The sequence below is a fragment of the Alexandromys fortis genome, unplaced genomic scaffold (genome assembly GCF_014885135.2).
Source record: "Alexandromys fortis isolate MF-2015 unplaced genomic scaffold, M_Fortis_MF-2015_v1.1 scaffold_205, whole genome shotgun sequence".
NCBI classification, from domain to species: Eukaryota; Metazoa; Chordata; class Mammalia; order Rodentia; family Cricetidae; genus Alexandromys; species Alexandromys fortis.
In genome coordinates, this window is record NW_026068107.1 from 1,976,166 (window position 1) to 1,995,666 (window position 19,501).

The 19,501-nt window shown below is 34.4% G+C and overlaps 1 protein-coding gene across 1 annotated transcript in view; it reads left to right on the top strand.

Moving 5' to 3' along the window:
* Positions 1–19,501, top strand: part of Il1rapl2 (interleukin 1 receptor accessory protein like 2) — a 634,164-nt gene that overhangs the window by 320,012 nt on the left and 294,651 nt on the right. The window contains exon 5 of the mRNA XM_050124199.1: positions 4,165–4,239. Within this exon, the coding sequence (XP_049980156.1) occupies positions 4,165–4,239 (75 nt within the window). The remainder of the gene's footprint in view (positions 1–4,164; positions 4,240–19,501) is intronic.

Genomic DNA, 19,501 nt, shown 5'->3' on the forward strand with positions numbered 1-19,501 from the left:
TTGTGGAGCTGGTCCAGTTGATTGACCCTAACATACTTATTCCAAAATGGCATCATTTGCAGAAATTAATGGCTGATTTTAACTCCCTTTCACTTGATCTTTTTGGAAATCTAATTAAGTAGACAAATGAAAAGCCAAAGAGGGAGATAAAAAATGTAATACTAGTGTATAGTGTAAAGGCAACGTAATCAACCGATTCATCCATTTCAATAAATAATGCTATTCATATATCCACTACGTTCATGGCATTGTCAAATCATTTCCGTTACACTGACTGATCTGGCGGTGCATGACGGAAACTACTGGACTCAATAGAAATGGGTTCATTTGAGCATATGCCTCAAGAGTGTTAGTGTTGAACACATAAAACCTCACTTAAGGAAGACGCAGACAGTGACTTTAGTAGCTTCAGTAGCACATTAAGCCCAGCATGTTGGTATGCTCTGTAGAGCAATTATATTTAAGGATAATTAAACAAAGCAGATAAGCAGCCACAGATGGAAGGGCAGCGGAGGGAAATCAGTCTGAAACATGTGTATCAAACGGAATCCTTTGTTTCCATTCTTCCAATCACAAAGTAACATTTAGTTATACCCAAATTAATCCCTCTCATGTCTAGGATTGGTTTTCTGATAAAATTGTAAACGTCTACTCTGTTGTTCAGGATTATTGATTTCAACAGATCTTATTTTCCCAAGCCGTAATTGTGAGTTTGATATGAAATTTTTAAAAGAGGGTTGTGGGGCAGACAAATGAGCTGTCCTGCCCATGGTAGCATGTATTCTAGCTAATCTTATTGCTATCATTACATGGGGGTGCCATAAGGTTTGGCTTTGAGCTGGTGGTCAAGATCCAGATGAATGGATCAGTTGCTAGTTTATTATGAAACACTCAGGACTTTCTGGTAATTCCAAAGCCTACGCATGGTTCTAGCATGAAATAAGGGTCCACATTTAAATATCCTACAGTGAATTGTTGGACAGAAGATGCAATTTTATTTTCTCCCTCTCTTGAGTTTTGGGGTTAAAGGTGTATATGTGTGAGAAGTTCTAAAGCAATCATTGCTCAGCTGACTCATTGCCTGTCATGAAACCACTGGATTGGCCTAGGGATCACAATTCAATTAGCTGATGCGCCTTTCTTGGTAGGATTGGTTGATGGGCGAAGATGATGTTAAATTCTCTATAATATCCATTTCTCTTTAATCTCCTGAGAGGTATGCACCCTAAAGATGTAAAGTAGAGCTGATTGCTTTTCATGTATAAAAGTTTAGGTTTGTGATTCCTTTAAGATTCCTTATAAGATTACCTTTCAAGATAAGTAATAAAGTGATTAGTCCTTTCTTTGTAGTTACAAAAATGCAGCCTGCTAGTAAAAGAATACCTTGCTTGCCTACACTGTTAATCTATAACGAGCTGCTAGGGTATGAATGTTCGTGAGTTCTTGGAATAATGTGTTTTTTACCTGTAATATGTAAAATGTTTAATCATGTAAAAATATGGAAAACATGTTTTTACTTGTACTCATTGTAATCATTCACTTGAAAAATAGAATGTAACCACATTGTAATTTTTATATTGCCCTAAAGATTTTGCTGGCATATATAATCTGTAAGGAAAAGAATAAAGGTAGTGTTAGAAGGGGTTAGAAGGAAAACATCAAGAATAAAGATAGAGTTAGAAGAAAAACATCAAGAATGAGGGAATGAAATTACCAGGAAAATAAAGCATAAAGAGGAGGTAAAAGAAGAATAAAGAAAAGATTAGAAGGAAACCATCAAGAGAGTGTATATCTTTTCCCTTACCCCCGAGATAAAATGTTTTATGCTCATGCATGGATTAACTTTGAGCCCTGCACTGCTGAAGGCTAATCCCCTAGGCAGTGAAAATTCATGGCCTCTTTTTCATTAAATTGTGATATATATAATTTGTTTATGTATACTGCTAAATATATACCTGCTCAATCTGCATAATGTTACTTGAATTTTTGTATAGGCTACCATTCTGCATTGCCCTTGTTTCCCACTATTCCTCAGCTAACCAGTTCCTCACCTTAGTGACACCTTATGACAGAATATTCCATATTTATCTAAATTTTATGCATTTAAAACATTTGCAGTTACATATTTAGTAGTACCACGCTATATACTGTATTTATGACCTTGCTTCTTTGCAATGTGTTGTAGAGATATGTTTATATCAGATTTACAAATGTATCTCATTCTTTTAATCTACTGTATCTCATTCTTTCAATCTAATGTATTATAATATATGATATAAATATATAAAATTACTACAATTTTATTTAGCCAAAGTTTTATCAATGGAAATTTAAGTGGTTTCAAATATTTGGTTGTTACTGACAGTAGTGAACTATAAAAGCCAATCTGAGTATCATATGTGATTGGATTTTGAATTCAGATGTTTAAGCTTTTATTTCTTATATTCTAAATAACAATTAAAGATCATATTATTAAAATCAACTGAAAGTATAATACATTATAATTATTTATTATACATTGTAAAGATTGTATATTAGATATTTAGGTCTGTATACATTATTTACAAGTCTGCTTGAATTAAAAATGTTAAATTCTGTAAGACTATTTTGTTGGCTACCAATGAAGATTTGTTAAAAAATGAAAACAATTCATTTAGCATTTTTTTTCTATCACGGGCAGCTAAGGAAGATGGAGCTTATGTTATATAAATATCTTTTCTACATATATTTATGATGTATTTTTGGTTATCAAGAAGTATTTTTGAGACTCTCATCATGATCGTTTATTTCTATAACTGTACATATCCTGTAATCAACACTTCACAATGAGATAGTGCCCCTATAATCAATGCTCAACGCTGAGATAGACCCTTTCACATCAGCAGAGATTTCCCAAATGGTTTATTAATTATGATTTAATTATTGTCTTTTGTAACCTACCCCATAGCTAAGCCTCTTGTGCATTAAAAGGACTTATAAAACATTTTAAAGAGGCAAGATCAAGTTATATAGTTTAAGCAAGATATGAAAACAGTAGTAATTTAAATAAATTCAATATATGAATAATAGGATAAGACTGTCTTTCTGACAACAGTATATTTGACATATTCCTCTGCTGTTTTCTTCTGATTATCCTTACGATTTGTTTCTTTTTTTACCGTTTTTCCAGACTCATGGTCTTACTCATTGCTTTACCCTGCCTCGCCTTTAGTACCATTTTCTCACTCACTTTTCTTGCACTCCAGCACATCCTACATGCCATGTTCACCATCATTAGATTCAGTTGACATTTGAGTAATTGTTTTACTCCAAGAATCACTAATGACATTATAGCCTACCATATCATGCCCCAATCCATTGGTATATTTCTTAAAACCCTTCAGGATTGAGTCCTTCCCTGTCTATGTGGTGTCATTTCCAAGTTGTATTGTTTATTCCATGAACCATTGGTTCTTCACATTACCCATGCAATTCCTTCTCATCAGGTGCTTCCTTTGTACATACATCATTCTTGATAAGTCTCATCACAAAGGTCCTTTATTTTATCCTTTAAGTTTCACATTGACATCAAAGTCCCTACTTAAAAATTCCTTCTCTGTAGCTTTGTTGCCTGTCCTGGAACTCGCTCTGTAGACCAGGTTGGCCTTGAACTCACAGAGATCCAAAGAGACTGACTTTTTAAAACCAGTCCCTAAAGAGCTATCAGTCTTGCTTGCGTTACTGAAGATTAGGGCAAAAGTGGGGATGCCTTGGACTCTTGCAAAGTTTATGCTACGGGAAATCTACTGCAATTCGTTTTCACTATTTAGTGCTACAAAGCAAATATGTGAATTTCAATGTTTCTATGATTTTATTTTTTTCAATCTATATTTCTTGACACATACAAGCTTATGAATATACATCCAAAATAAGCAGTCCATTTGTATGAATGCGTTGGAATATATAGCTGTGCGGATATCCTATTTTAAGTGAATCAATGGAGCTCTAAATTTACTGGGAAATGGATATTGTATGGCTAGAGTAACAGCCCAAGTATGAACACTATCTAATAAATGTTTACACACCATCAAGTCTATAAACATTAAATATCATACACGATGGAATCATCTTTACTCTATAATTTATCTCAATTTTTCCATTACTTTCTTTCATTTTCTCTTTTAGCTTTGCTCACAGACAAGCCTCCCAAGCCATTGTTCCCCATGGAAAATCAGCCAAGTGTGATAGATGTCCAGCTGGGTAAGTCTTCTTCTGGGAATAATAATAGATCCTAAACTTGTTCTCTGTTAACAGATGGGGAAAATTGCATGAACCAGGAAAGGTTTATTGCCACTGTTATTACATGCAAATCAATTTGTGTTCTGCTCATTTATAACCCTGGCATTCAGTACAATAGCAGTTTAAGGAAATGAGTTTGTATTGCATGGAGGAATGGTAATACTAATTTGTTACACTGAGTATTAAGTGTGCTATACGACAGAGCTTTTTAACTCTGTGATTGATAGATTCATGGTTGTCTTGCATCGATGATTGGTACAGAAAACTTTCCATACATGTGTCAGCCAAAAAAATTTTATTTGGAGACCATTAACTTCTGGAGACTAAGCACTTCATAAAAGACAGGGCTTGGTGCAGCCTTTAAAATGATTTGATAATATTATTTCCAACAACACAATCCAGTGTTATTTAAAACCCATTTTAAAGACAAGATCCTGAATATTTATGAATCATATGATATCAGGAAAAGTAACAAGTTGATTTATGAGTACTACTCTCTTCACAGTCTCAAACAAGAGCATAAAACGTCAAGCTTGTGTGCTTGTGTGTGTGTATGTCTTCCCTTTCTTCAATGCACATTATTTGAAAGAACAATAAGAATAAAGCTTAGAGGCAGGCCTACTTTGTTTTTTTTTCCAAAATGTGGCCTTTAATCTAAAATATGTTACTTAACATTTGTGAGCTTTTTTCTATCTTCAGTTTGACCATAGTAATCTGAAGTTTTTCAATTAATAACAAAGAGTGGAATAGCTAAGTGAATTTTCGAAACTATATGATCTTTTGTAATTTGTGACCATGGTGGTGCCTACAAATTATACACAATATTTCTACTTGCTTGTGAAATTATAAACTCTTGTTTTGATTTTACCAACCAAACTTGGATTGGTAGAATTTTATTCTAATTTAAAAAGAGGAGAGAGAAAGTTATGTTCCTAAAGTCTTGTCTGCTATTCTAAAATGTAGCTTTTAAATGCTGCCTAACAATGTGAGTACTCATGTTAAGTCTGTTTAAACCAAAAGATGAGATATAATAAAGATATTGGACTTTGGGGGTAGTAGATGATTTGTAAATGTTGCTGAAATATAAGACTATTGTTTTTCCAACTTTCCCATATTATTTTTTAAATTATTATATTTTGTTAAAGGAAATGAAAAACTATAGATTTACTTAAATTTTTTCTACCCAATTAGTTTAACTTACACTATTAAGATGCAAATATGTCAGCGGTGTGCTCTGGTTTTCCAGGGGTTGCATAAAGACATTCATGATCTTTTATTATTATTTTACATTGAGACATCTAGTGGACAGATTTTTTAAAAAGAAAACTTATATACTAAGCAGAGAAGACAAAATTTTCAGAAATATCCCAAATAAAACTGGAATGAATTTTGTTTATGATGACGGTGGAAAGACCCTTTGTTCTTTTCTGCCATTGTGCACACTTCCATAGAAAAGTTGTAAGTTTCTCTCAACCTAGCTCAAAACAAGGAAACAGGCCTTTTTAAGGGATAAATCCTACTCAGTTTCACAAAGTATAGCCTTGTATGGGTTGTTTGCAACATCTACAATATATTTGCTTTGTATGAACAAATATTCCAACACATAACAACACATCCCACTAATATTACCACCTTATAAAATTATTATAATTATCTAATTTATATTTATAGTTTATGTCTAAGGTATCATGTCGAACTATTTAGTCTGAACACAACTTTTTTGACAGAAAGATAGAGAAGTACCCATTTTTCATCTCAAAAGGATGTTTCTACAAGATGTTGAAGTAACCAGATCATTTAGCAAAAGTAAAACAAAATTGGTCACTAGATCTTCTGCATTTAAACAAGTACAGTGTAATTTGTAGTGGTTTTATTTATTTGAAACTATTTCTTCAAATGAGAAATCATTTTGTAAGTTCTTTGTAGTCCTTAGTAGTAAAGAAATTGTTATGAGCACTGTAAATATCAAGTTCTGAGCCTTAATGAGAGATCTGTAATCAGAATGATAAACACTTAAAAAAAACCTCATTATAGGAAAAAAGAATTAGAAAAAGACAATAGTTTATTGGATGTCTCAGTTTATGTCTGAGGAAATATAAAAAATTAATATAGCATGGTAGTATTGGAGGGATACTTTGGTGTATATTGGAATACATGTTCACACAAAACAGGGCGGATTTCAAAATTCAATAACAAACATTGATAATTTAGTAATAATAAAACATCTAGAAATCATTTTCACCAGATTCCAAAATTTATCCAGTGTATTTTTTTAAGCTTCAGATATCCTCAAACTAGATCAAAATGTTTATAAGTTTCCGAGGAACACAATAGCCAAATCCAAATACCTAAGCATCTTCTTAAATGAGGGTCTGATAAATGTAATCTCTTAAAATTCAAGGCAACTATATGGTAAAAACATACATGTTTCTGCTACTCCTACAATATGTTTGTGGGTTTTGTTACTCTTCAAACTCTTGGTTGGTCTCAAGGGTAGGCTTAACTAATAGAGTAGGACATAAATATTGTTTTAAGATTCTAGGAGCTAGGTTGAGGGACTTACAACTTCTCTCCCAGTCTTTTGATCAGCTTTAAAACCACCATGCTACATGAAACTACATGAAACTCACTCAAGTCACATGGGCACAACATCAATCATGTGGAGAGAAAAAGTTCAGTTAGTACCAAGGTATCAGACATGTAAATGAAGAAACCTTCTTGGAAATGAATCATCCAGTCCAGCTGTTCTAGCATCTGTTTTCTTGTCAGAGGCTAACTATTCTTAGACTCTGACACAAAAGTCATCAAGAAACTCAAATCATTGACAGTGGTCACTAAAATAGAGATACTTTGTTAGGCAATGGGTATACTTTTATTAAAAAGAACAAAATTTAGGTTATCTAGATCATCTTTAATTCCATTTCCCCTCCGGAAGAACACTCACATTCTCATTATGCATAAAGAAAATTGTATCAGAAATATTGAGCATGAATTTCCAGGTAGCTTTAGAAAATGTGGTGTAAGGAACTTGAGGTTTACAATCTGTTTTCAGTTCTAGCTGTCCCTAAAGGTAGTCTAACAACATTTTTCAGTAAAAATAAGTACTTTAGGACATAGATTTGGCATCAGTACAGATATTTTGTTGTGTCTCTAGAGGAAAATAAAAATCTCAACTTCTTTCTGTTATAGTGTAATCCATTAGTCATCCACAAGGTTCTAGAAATTTACATACATTTTTGCTGACAAAGCGATGACAGTTCGGTTGTTGCTAAATTGTGTTCACATTATAATTCTGAGAGAAGATTAATCTTAACTGAATAACTATACACTGTGAGATTATAAACACATTCTTAACAAAGTAGTCAGAAAACTACTGCTCCCACATAACAAGCTTATGCAGCTGAAGCTGCCTGGAATAATGCACAAAATATGAAAAGAAAAATAATATGCACTAAGATTGGGCAAATCCAATTCTTTCCTCTTTTCTCTTTATTTTCTTTCTCTGAAGGTAAATTCAGCTTTTTATTTAAGAAACAAACCTTTACTATACCAATGTTAATAAATTTCTCAACAGATGAAAAGGAAAGCACTTAATATCTTCCCAATAACTATTAATGTTGCATTGCAATTTATATTGCTATTTTTAATAACAAAATATTAACAAAAGATACAGAATTGAATGAAATGAACTTTCTAGAATGAAGAGGTACTCAGTTTAGTTGGTGTTTTAGTTAGGATTTCTATTGCTATAAAGAAACATCATGACCATGGCAGCTCTTACAGAGGAAAATATTTAATTGAGGTAGTTCAGTTTCAGAGGTTCAGCCCATTATCATCACAGTGGGTATCATGGTGGTATGCAGGCAGGTATGGTGCTGGCTACGTCTTGATCAGAAGACAACAAGAAGTGGGCTGAACCACTGGGCATGGATTGGGCATGTATGAGACCTTAAAGCTCACCACCACAGTGACATATTCCTCTAACAAGGCCATACATACTCCAACAGAGCCACACCTCCTAATAGTGTCACTCTCTATGAGCTTACAAAGGCAATTACAATCAAACTATCATAGTAGAGAAGGCAGATAGATAAGAAGAATTCCGAGGTGATATGAGAACACCTAAAACTGAAATGAGAAATAGGAGAGTGGCTGTCCTGTGGCAGAATCTAATACATTAAAGGTGTTTGCCCAACACCTTTACATAGATCGCTAATCTCAACTCAAACACTAGATTCATTAGAAAAAATTAAAAGTTGCCAGAGGTAAAATCTTTTAAACCCACTATTTACTTCAATACAGCAATATTAAAAATAGGCTGCTAGAGACTGATAGGTGGCTCAATGGGTAAGGTGTTTGCCACACAATGAATAGAACTTGAACTCTGATCCCTAGCATCCACATAAATATCATGTGTGATAGCACTTACCTGTAACCCTAGTGTTGGTTTGGGAAATCGGGGCCATGCATAGTCATATACTTTGAAGTTCTTTGGCCTGCCATTCTAACCTAACCTGCAAGACCTAGGTTCGGTGAAAGACACTGTCTTAGAAAGTCATAAGGAGAGTAATAAAGAAAGATACCTGAAGCTGACCTTTGGCTACTACATACACATACATGGATAACTGAGTTCAGTCACACTAAGTACATCTGCATGCACACATGCACAGACACACAATATCCCAGAGGGCAAAATCTATTTATTACACATTTGAGTCAGTTTAGCTTATCAAAATTATTAAAATTATTCAGCTCTTTCTAAAGTTTGCAGAGAATAAGCAAACCAAGGGAGATCAACTAATTATTCTAAAAACATGAAGAGAGAATTATTTATATGAAAAGGGATACATGATTATTTCATTAAATGTTGTCATAATTTGGAATTTAATGATGTGTATATGATGAAAACAAAAATATTTATTATGATGATGGTGATGATGATGATAATGATTACTGTAATCTGAGGATGAAGTTTGAGCCTTACATATGCTAGACAATTTTTTTAACCATGGAGCTATATCCCCACCCCTATGTATTTGAGATAGAGTCTCACTATCTAAATCAAGGTGGCCCTGAAATCTAAATAGTCCAAAGTGGTCCTGAAAGAATGATCTTCCTATGTCTGCCTCCTGGTTGCTTGAATTATAAGCATGAACTTCTTTAGTAACACCAGATATCTGTAAACCACGCCTGACATATCTGAGTCATGTCTTGAAGAAGTCTATTTATAAGGGAGCAAAAAAATTGCAGTGATTACTTCATGCCTATGTTTTTAAAGTATAAAGGATATTTAAGGAATTATCTAAATTATTCGAAGATGTTCTTCTATCTCAACTGTGAGGACATTTAAGGGTAGCTCATATGTGAATGTGCTAGACACTTCCTTCAGATTTCTAGACGTGTAGCTAAAGTATAAGATAAAGTCATGCATGGTCATTTGTATTTATATAAAATTATATACACCACTCAAGGTATAAGGGAGAATATATGTGTTTACCCTAGTTCACGATATAGAATTATATATAGTGAAAAATTATTACTCTGTTTTCCAGTATCAGACATTGAAGAGCATCCATTAATCATTAAGTGTCCTAGAAGATAGAACTACTAATATCTCCTGCAGAATTGATTCTATTGCTGTGGAACATAGACAAGATAAACTTTGGGGGAATAATGTCTTCCCTCAGTGGTCACATATTCATTAAAATTTTTTCCAGTAGTAGAACGTTCTTAGCTTTAAACTTATTTTTGTCTCTTGCTTACTCTCCCTATATAAATGTTTTTTGACAATATGTTATATAGGTTTCTGATCATTTAACTATACACTCTTACAGGAAACTTTGATTTATTGCCTTGCACTTGATAGCCACTTTTTAGGTATCCCTACAGTTTCCGGATTAGTTTACCACTTGGAAAGGAATTTGAGCTTTGGTTTCAAAGCCAAAAATGCTGTTCATTCAATGATATTTGTCTTCTCACTGAATCAAATCATAGTGGATACTCACCTGATTTCCACAAGGATGGTTACTCCCTTTCTGTCCAAAATCTATTGAAAAAAATAGAGAGAGAACAAAGTTATGCTTCCAGTATGATGGAACTGAAACAACAACATGTTTAACTTCAATAGGCACTATGGGTAAATTGTAAGTTGCCAATTTGGTCTTATTACTTACAAACTGCTTTCTAGCTTGGAAAAGTTTGTAATTACTCACAGCCCATTTTTATCATGTAAACAAGGAGCTATAGACATTTCTCCAAAAAGGTATACAGACAACCAATAAATACATTAAAAGATGTGTAATATAATTAACAATCAGCAAAACATATCAAAATTATATCAATACATATTTGGGTGATAATTGTCACCAAATATGCTGTGATATAGTTTATGAATATGATAGTAACCTGGGACTAAGTCTAATGTATATTTAAAATTTGCATATTATTATAAGGTACTTCATTTCCATTAACAGAAGAGTTCTGGCTCACTGAGGGCCTATATCAGACTGTTTAATTTTTTAATTAGTTGCAGATGTGTTTATAGTATACCTTTGCTATTATGGTAATTTTCCATCTATAGCCAAGATGTTTAATTACATTTAACTTGTTGAGATGTCAACCATAGTGTATCTTGAGGCTTACTTTGATGATGAGTTAGCACTACACAAAAAGTGTGAGTACGGCTAGGGATGAGGTTTTAGACCAGAGAAGGAATCAGGTTACAAACCCCTGCTTTAAAACCTGCTTTTCTCAATTATGGGAAAATAAAAGCACTCAAGAAGGAAGGAGACTCATGCTAAATCAAAGCATCAAAGAAGGGGAAGGGTGAATTTCAATAACATTTCATAGTCACACAGTGTTTTTCTCCAAGGAACTCGAAGACATTTCAGGCATCATTTAATTAATTCCATTAATATTTCAGTAAAGTAGGGTGGATACAAAATAACATTAACCAAGGCCATATACAGTGATTAAAGTCTTTTCTAATACCCACAGGCAGTTTAGCTGAACATATGTAAAAGGGATTAACTGCTCCACTAGCAAATCACTGACTATTAACCTGATCCTATGTGTTAGCTCAGACTTGTTATTAACCTGCTAGTATATGCGTATGAGTGTATTACAAAGATTATTTATTTAGTTCTCCCTGTGTTGACTTCCCCTTTCAACCAAGTAGTTTATTAACCTAAAAACACCTGTTCTCTTAAGTGTTTATTTTGTTCATAGAAATAAAAAAAAAACTTGTAAACTTTCCACACTGGTTCTCAATGCAACTAGTTATTTCTTGTTCCCCATGTTTAGTCCTGAGCATTCAGCTTTTATAACCTTCTGATGGAAAAAGAACTCTTGAAATGAAAGACAAATGACAGCAAGCGATGCGCTAATAGCGCTGCGGAAAACTATAGTGTGCAGAACAGGAGATCCAACCCCCTTGTAATAGACAGAATTAGCTGAGTGAGAGTGAGGTTTTCATTTGTCAATAGCAAGACTGTGTTTACATTTTTCCATGAAGCTCTGGTCTCTGCTTAACACTCTGCCTTTCATTGTGTCTAAATATGCCAATAAATAATTCTATCAGTATTGTCCAGCTGTCTTTTCAAGGGGATTATTTTAGTGTATGTAATCTACTCTGCATAATATTTGTTTTTAATTAATTATTCCTTTTTCTTTCAACTCCCCTGCTGTATATCTTATTTGTAAACATAACTATCAATGTCTCTTTCTTTTTTTTTATTGAGAAAAGGAAAAAAAAGTTTCCGCCTCCTCCCAGCCTCCCATTTCCCTCCCCATCCTCCCACCCTTCTCCCCCTCCCCCCACTCCTCTCCCTCTCCCTCTCCACTCCAAAGAGCAGTCAGGGTTCCCTGCCCTGTGGAAAGTCCAAGGTCCTCCCCCCTCCGTCCATTTCTAGGAAGGTGAACATCCAAACTGGCTAGGCTCTCACCAAGCCAGGAGCGGAAGGAGGGAGAACATGAGCAAGGATGTCAGATCCACAAGGGGTGCACCCACCCACTGAGACAGTGGGGCTGATCTATTGGGAGCTCACCAAGGCCAGCTGGACTGTGACTGAAAAAACATGGGATAAAACCGGACTCTCTGATCATGGCGAACAATGAGGACTGATGAGAAGCCAAGATCAATGTCTCTTTCTTATATAACTTCCTGTACATCTAATATTCTGATTTTGTGTGAATGACTCCCAAGAGATTAATTGCTGTCTCACATTACTGAATGTGAATGGAATAAGCAGATTTTACGTGGTTGGAGATGTATACCACTACAGACTGATATAAAAAGGATAAATAAATTATGCATTCTTGGATAAAATCTGGAAATGTTCTATAACTGAAAAATGATCAATATAAGCCCAGATAACGCACACACAAAAAAAAACACTGGATGCTTTCAATTTCTTGAAAGACCTCAAGAATTTCTAATTAGACTGGGTAATGTAGGACTTTCTTCAGATCGAGTTTGTAAACACACACTCCAACACAATGCTTGAAACATAGCAAACAGAGTCATATGACCTAATCAAACTAATCAAACAAGCCTATATAAGCTGGATATAAATAAATGGGCATATATAAATTACATGGGAAAGAATTAAAAATAATCATAGTGATAATTCTTCCCTCCAAATATCACTTTCTGTCTCAGGCTTTCTCTCTGTCTCTTTCTCCCTCCCTTTCATACATACTCACACACACACACACACACAGACATGCACACATACTAATAGAACTTAATGCTATAACCAAAGTGGCTCAGAAAAGCAAAAAACAAGCTTTCTTCACAACATTGAAATACCATCCAGAGTCTTTTTTAAAAATACGTCTGGAACATATTCCAGGTTTTATCATGTGCTATGTCCTAAGACAACTATTTACACATTTAAGTAGCTTTTCCTTCCATTATGGAATAAAAGTAGAAATTGAAATGTTTTAAAAAAAGATAAAATTCATATGGGTAAACTAAAGAATGTTGTTGGACAACAAGTGGGTTAAACAAGGAATCAAAAGTTAAAGAGAGGAGATACTATCTTGAGACAAAAAGAGATGAAAATGTAACATTAAAAACCTACGAGATACAACAAATATAATGCTAAGCATTTTAGTTTTGTGTTAAATAAAAAAGTCCCATAAAGACAAGTATTGCATGTTTTATGTCATATATAAAATCAGCGGCTGGAGCACACGAAAGACAACTGGGGACTATTAGTAAAACAGGAGAAGGGCAAGAAGGACTAACACAATTTAATAGAATTGGTTAATATGACTAAATACATTATGTGCATGCATTGAAATATAATGAAAGCCCCTTATGCAGTTAATACACTGACAAAAAAGTTTATAGTTGTTAGTAACCCCTTTAAACAAGAGTCAATATTTCAAAGTAACAATCTATCTTTAATTTAGCTTTATACTTCTAAACAAGAAATTAAGCTTAAATGCCCAAATTTAGCAAAGGAGGAAGAAGAGGAAGAAGGGGAATAATAAAAATAGAGAATAAAAACAAAATAGAAAAAAATCACTAAAACTAGGTACTACTTCATTATTAAGACATTGACAAAACTGTTTCAGAGGAAGGCGACATTATTGCTGTATGTCAAGTGTATAACTTGCCTAGAATGCAAAGCTTGCATCCCTGGATTAAATTCTAAGTATGAAGGAATAGACTCAAATAAATAAAATCATAAATAAAAGCATAGAAATAACTGGTGACACAATATTCTGTTACTTCTATGGTGTTAAAATCATATAGACAATGACTTAAATAATTTCAAGGTCATGAGTAAATTCCTAGAATCATAAATCAAGGAAGCTAAATCATAAAGAAAGAGAAAGTTTGAACAAATAATAATGAATGTGACTACTGGATAAGGAATAAAAAGTTTCACAACAAAGAAGATTCCAGGCGCCCATGGAATATATATACTGGATAAGCCTACCTTACATTTACAGAATTATTTGCAATTCTCAATGTTTTTAGAGCATTTAAATTGAGACACTTCCAAACACATTCTACTAGACCAATATTACCCAACTAGCAAAACCAGACAAAGACATTACTAGAAAACTAAAGCTAATCAATATTCTTGAAGAATATAAATGCAGAAATCTTCAATAAAATGCCAGCAACCTGAACTCAATTGCATGTTAAAAGGATTATGCACCATGACCAAGTTGGATTTACCCTGGAATGTACAGATGGTTCACCATATGAAAATCACATAAGCATCTTAATAGCTGTGGGTGAAGCTTTTGAAAAATCTCAACAACCTTTCATGATAAAAACATATGGAGCAAATTAGAAATGGAAAGAAATTACTTGAACAGAATAAAGGTCATATATGAAAAACTCAGTGAAAATTATATACTGAATGTTGAAAAACTGTAAGGTTTTCCTATGTGATGAACAAGAAATGGAGTAAGGATCCTCAGAGTTTGATATTTCTCCTAAACCAAGTTGGTACATGAAGTCTTAACCAAAGCAACCAAGCAAGATAGATAGATAGATAGATAGATAGATAGATAGATAGATAGATAGATAGATAGATAGATACCCAAGGCCAGAAAAGCCTGTACAAGTATCTTTATTCTCAGGTGACATGACCTTATCAAGTAGATTTCAAAAAACAAAGTTGTATGAAATAAATTAAACAAAGCTTCAGGACATAGAACATGTACAGAAAGAGCATTGTGCTTTTACAGACTAACAGTGAGTAATCTACAGAGCAAACTAAGAATTCCAGTTTTAAAAAGTGTATAAAAATAACATTTTAAAACACATTTTGCTAAGTAGGTATTGTACTCTGAAGTTATAAAGTACTCTTGAAATAAAAAGGCACAACATGGGATGAAGAGATAGCTCAGTGGTTTCAGAGGACCCAGGTTTGCGTCTCAGTTCCCATTTGTATAGGCTACTGCTGCTGCTGCAATCCTTTACTTGTACAGAACCAAACTTCTTCAGGCTCCAATCTAATAACACACACACACACACACACACACACACACACACACAGCACTCCACTTTGTCTTCCCATTCCAGTCCCCCTGTATCCACCCTTAACTATCTATTCTAGTTCTTTTTACTAGGAAGATCTGTTTGTCCCCAGTCCCTTAATCTATACTTAACCATTGTGGCCCTACGGATTGTAGGTCAATTATTATTTACTTAACTTTTAACATCCTGATATAGGCAATTACATACCATATTTGTTCTTGTTGATTGGGTTGTCTCACCCAGGGTGAGTTTTACTAATTCCATTAATTTAATTGCAAATGTCATTATTTAATTCTTTTTAACGTGTGAGTAATACTCCATTGTGTAAATGTACTTTTACTAAATACCTAAAATCTGTGGTTCAGTGGACTGTAGCTTGGTTATCATTTATTTAAAAGCTAAAATGTACATAAAAGCTAATACATGCTATTTTTATCTTTCTGGGTCTGGGTTACCTCATTCATGATGATTTTTTTTCTAGTTCCTTTGATTTGCCTGCAAATGTCATGATGTCTTTTTTAAAACCTGAGTAATAGTCCATTGTGTAAATGTATCACATTTTCTTTACCCATTCTTCTGTTGAGGAACATCCAGGGTGTTTCAAATTTCTTGTTATTATGAATAGAGCATCAATGAACATAGTTGAGCAAGTATTCTTTTGGTCACATGAAACATCCTTTGGGTATATGCCTAAGGGTGGTATAGCTGGATCTTGACGTAGAATAATTAACAATTTTGTGAGGAAATGCCATGTTGATTTCCAAAGTGACGTAAAAGCTTGCACTTCCACCAGCAGTGTAAGTGGAGGAGTGGGAGTGTTCCCCTTTTTCCATATCCTCACCAGCACGAGCCATCATTTGTGTTATTGATCTTAGCCATTCTGGCAGGTATAGGGTCAAATCTCAAAGTAGTTTTCATTTGCCTTTTTCTGATGGTCAATGATGTTGAACATTTAAGGGTTTCTCAGCCTTTTGAGTTTCCTCATTTGAAAATTCTTTCCTTAGATTTTTACCTCATTTTTAATTGGGTTGTTTTCTTGATATTCAGCTTTTTCAGTTATATGTATGTTTTGGATATTAACCCTCTAACACATGTGTATTTGGCAAAAATTTTCCCAATCTGTAGGCTGCCACTTTGAATGAATGATGGTGTCCTTTGCCTTACAGAAGCTTTTCAATTTCATGAGGTACCATTTGTTAATTGATGATTTTAGTGCCTATAATGGGTTATGTTCAGAAAGTTTTTTCCTGTGCCAATGAGTTCAAGACTCTTCTCCACTGAGTTCAAGGCTACTCTCCACTGTCCCTTTTACCAGATTCAATGTATTTGGTTTTAAGCTGTGGTTTTACTCTTTCCTCTGCCTTGTGTTGCATATTTTTCCAACATTGTTTAAACATTCTTTAGAATATTCTACATCAATCATTACTCAACAATTTCAAATTCCGCTCCATTATTTTTTGCAGGGAGAAGTGTTATAATAAATTCAAATTGATCTCTTTGCCTCCAGTTCTATGGATTATCACTGCATAGCAAAATGAAACTGTGAATTGTATCATTTGTCTTTAGTTTAATACATCAGTAATTGTCTTTCTTTCTTTCCATTATTTATTCTACTCTCACACAATACCAACCACAGTTTCCCTTCTGGTCATTCCTCCTACTTCCCTCTTTTCGTTTAGGTGGCATAGAAAAAAAATAATTCCTGACCTTGATCAGAGGCTGCCACCTACTTTAGTTTTATTTTATTCTTTCACTCAATATTCCAGTAATAGCCAACTGCTTGCTTGCTCGTTTGCTTGTGTTCATTTGGCAAGTCATCCCCCCTCTCATTTCCAGCCCCCAGCTTACCATCAACTCCCAATGATACCTTTCACCATTAGTGGGCCACAGTCACGGAAAGAACTTATTCCTCTTTTTATCAATATTCTTACAGCATCTTTTGAATTTTTCTGTCCTAGCATGTTTGGCTTTTAGTTTTATTTATTGGTCCATCTGTCTCCCTTTACTAGACTGTGACCTTTACAATTAGGGATGTCGGTTAATTCATTCCAAGCAGTAAGAACACTGTCTGAAGCTTAGTAACTTGGGATACACACACACACACACACACACACACACACACACATATATACATCTACAGACTTGTATATGAATAAATGCACAGATATATAAATTGATGGGAATGACAGGTAATAGTTTGTGCTATTCTGTGATAACTAAAAATGCCTGACAACACCCTTCACTGAATATGTCCCATTAAATTCTTTTACATTTTCAAAATTCAGTTTTAGAAAGGATTGTATTTTTAGCATTCAAGAAGTACAGTAGGCTGAAGATTTATTATTTTTGGTAGAGTTTCACCAGGCATTTGTGAAGGCCAGGGTTTCAACCCCAGTGTTGATTGTATAAACTGGGCATGGTGGTACAAACTCATGATCATGGCACTCAATTTTTCCAAAGTAGGAAAGAAATTCTGAAGTTCAAGGTCATCTTTGGCTACATAGTTAACTTTCTAAAGAAATTAAGAAAAAAAACTATCATATTTGGATAGAAAGAAACCTTGGTGGTTATATTAGTAAGGGTGATAATAACTAATATTTTAAAAGAAACAAAGGTCACAATATTTTAACATGGAAAAATATTTACTTGTTGAAAAGATATGGTCTGTTTTGGGGTATTCAAATAACTTTCCATGCATCTCAAGGTTTTTCTACCATCCCCATAAAAATCTTTCAAAGTTTTCTCCTGGAATTCCTATACTTACCTAGCCAAGTAAACAAGAATGCAGAGGGTTTCAGTGGCATTAAATATCAGCATAGAAAGTCATGTATATATAGTACTTCCAATCACATTTTCTTGTCCAGAGTTTAGCATTCCAATGGAATTCCAATGAAAGCTGCTGCACAGTTAGGACTATTTAGGTATACTGCCAGATAGTCTGAAAGGGGCAGAGACCAAAGGTCCTGAGTTCAATTCCCAGCAACCACATGGTGGCTCACAACCATCTGTAATGAGATCTGGTGCCCTCTTCTGGCCTGCAGGCAGACACACAGACAGAATACTGTATAAAAAAATAAAAAAAAATATTCAGTACTAGGCTGGGCAGTGGTGGCGTCCGCCTTTACTCCCAGCGCTCTTTTCCCTTTCAGTCTGTTCCTGCCATCTTTTGTTCACTTCTATGGGTTAATTTTTCTGTCACTTTATCAGTATTGTGACCTTATTAATTCTAGCTGCACAGTAATTATTGGCACGTACTAAGACAAATCCCATCTCTATTTCACAGTAGTATCTTGGCTTCTTTTGGCATTGATATTCTACAAACACCAAGAGTTTCACAAAGGTCTTCAGAGACTGTGTTTGGAAATGTATCAAATTCTACAGAAAAGTTTGAGAAACAACATATTTAGGAAAAAAATGTTTGATTCATACACAGAATATTTTACTGCATTTGAAGGAATTTTTAGCATGTTCAATATTTTAACATATTCCCTAACTTTCTATTACAGACAACTCTTGCTATGCATCAACCCATCCCAAAATTTAGTGACTTAAAGACACATCTACTTTGCTCACAAATCTGAAATCAAAGCAGAGAAAGCCTCATGTCTATGCTCCCTCTCTGTGAGTGGGGCAGTCACAGGCAAGCAGATACATGAAGAATCCTAAATACATGCAGAGGTGGATGGATCCAACTCTTCAACAGCCCCCCAACTCAAAGTCTAAGACCACATCTAACCCTAAGTCAGACTTGGGTGAACATACTTCCAGTTCTAATAGGTGTCTTTTCCTTTGTATTTTTTATTTTATGAATGTTCGGTCTACATGTACATATGGGCATCACATATGTGGCTGGACCAGTGAAGGAAAGAAGAGAACATTATTAGATCCTCTAGAACTGGAGTTTCTGATGGTTTTGAGTCACCATATAGGTGCTGGGAACTGAACTCCGCAAGAGTAACAAGTGCTCTAGACCATGGAGCCATCTTTCCAGGCCCTCCCTCCCTTCCTTATTTTATCTATACTGTATCATTATACAAAGATATTACATGCTGGTGGAAAATGGATAAAATAGCACGGCAATGGTGGTGCACACCTTTAATCCCAGCACTTGGAGACAGAGCAGGCAGATCCCTGTGAGTTTGAAGCCAGCCTGGCCTACAGAGTGAGTTCCAGAACAGTCACGGCTACACCAAAACAAAACCAAAAAAAAAAAAAAAA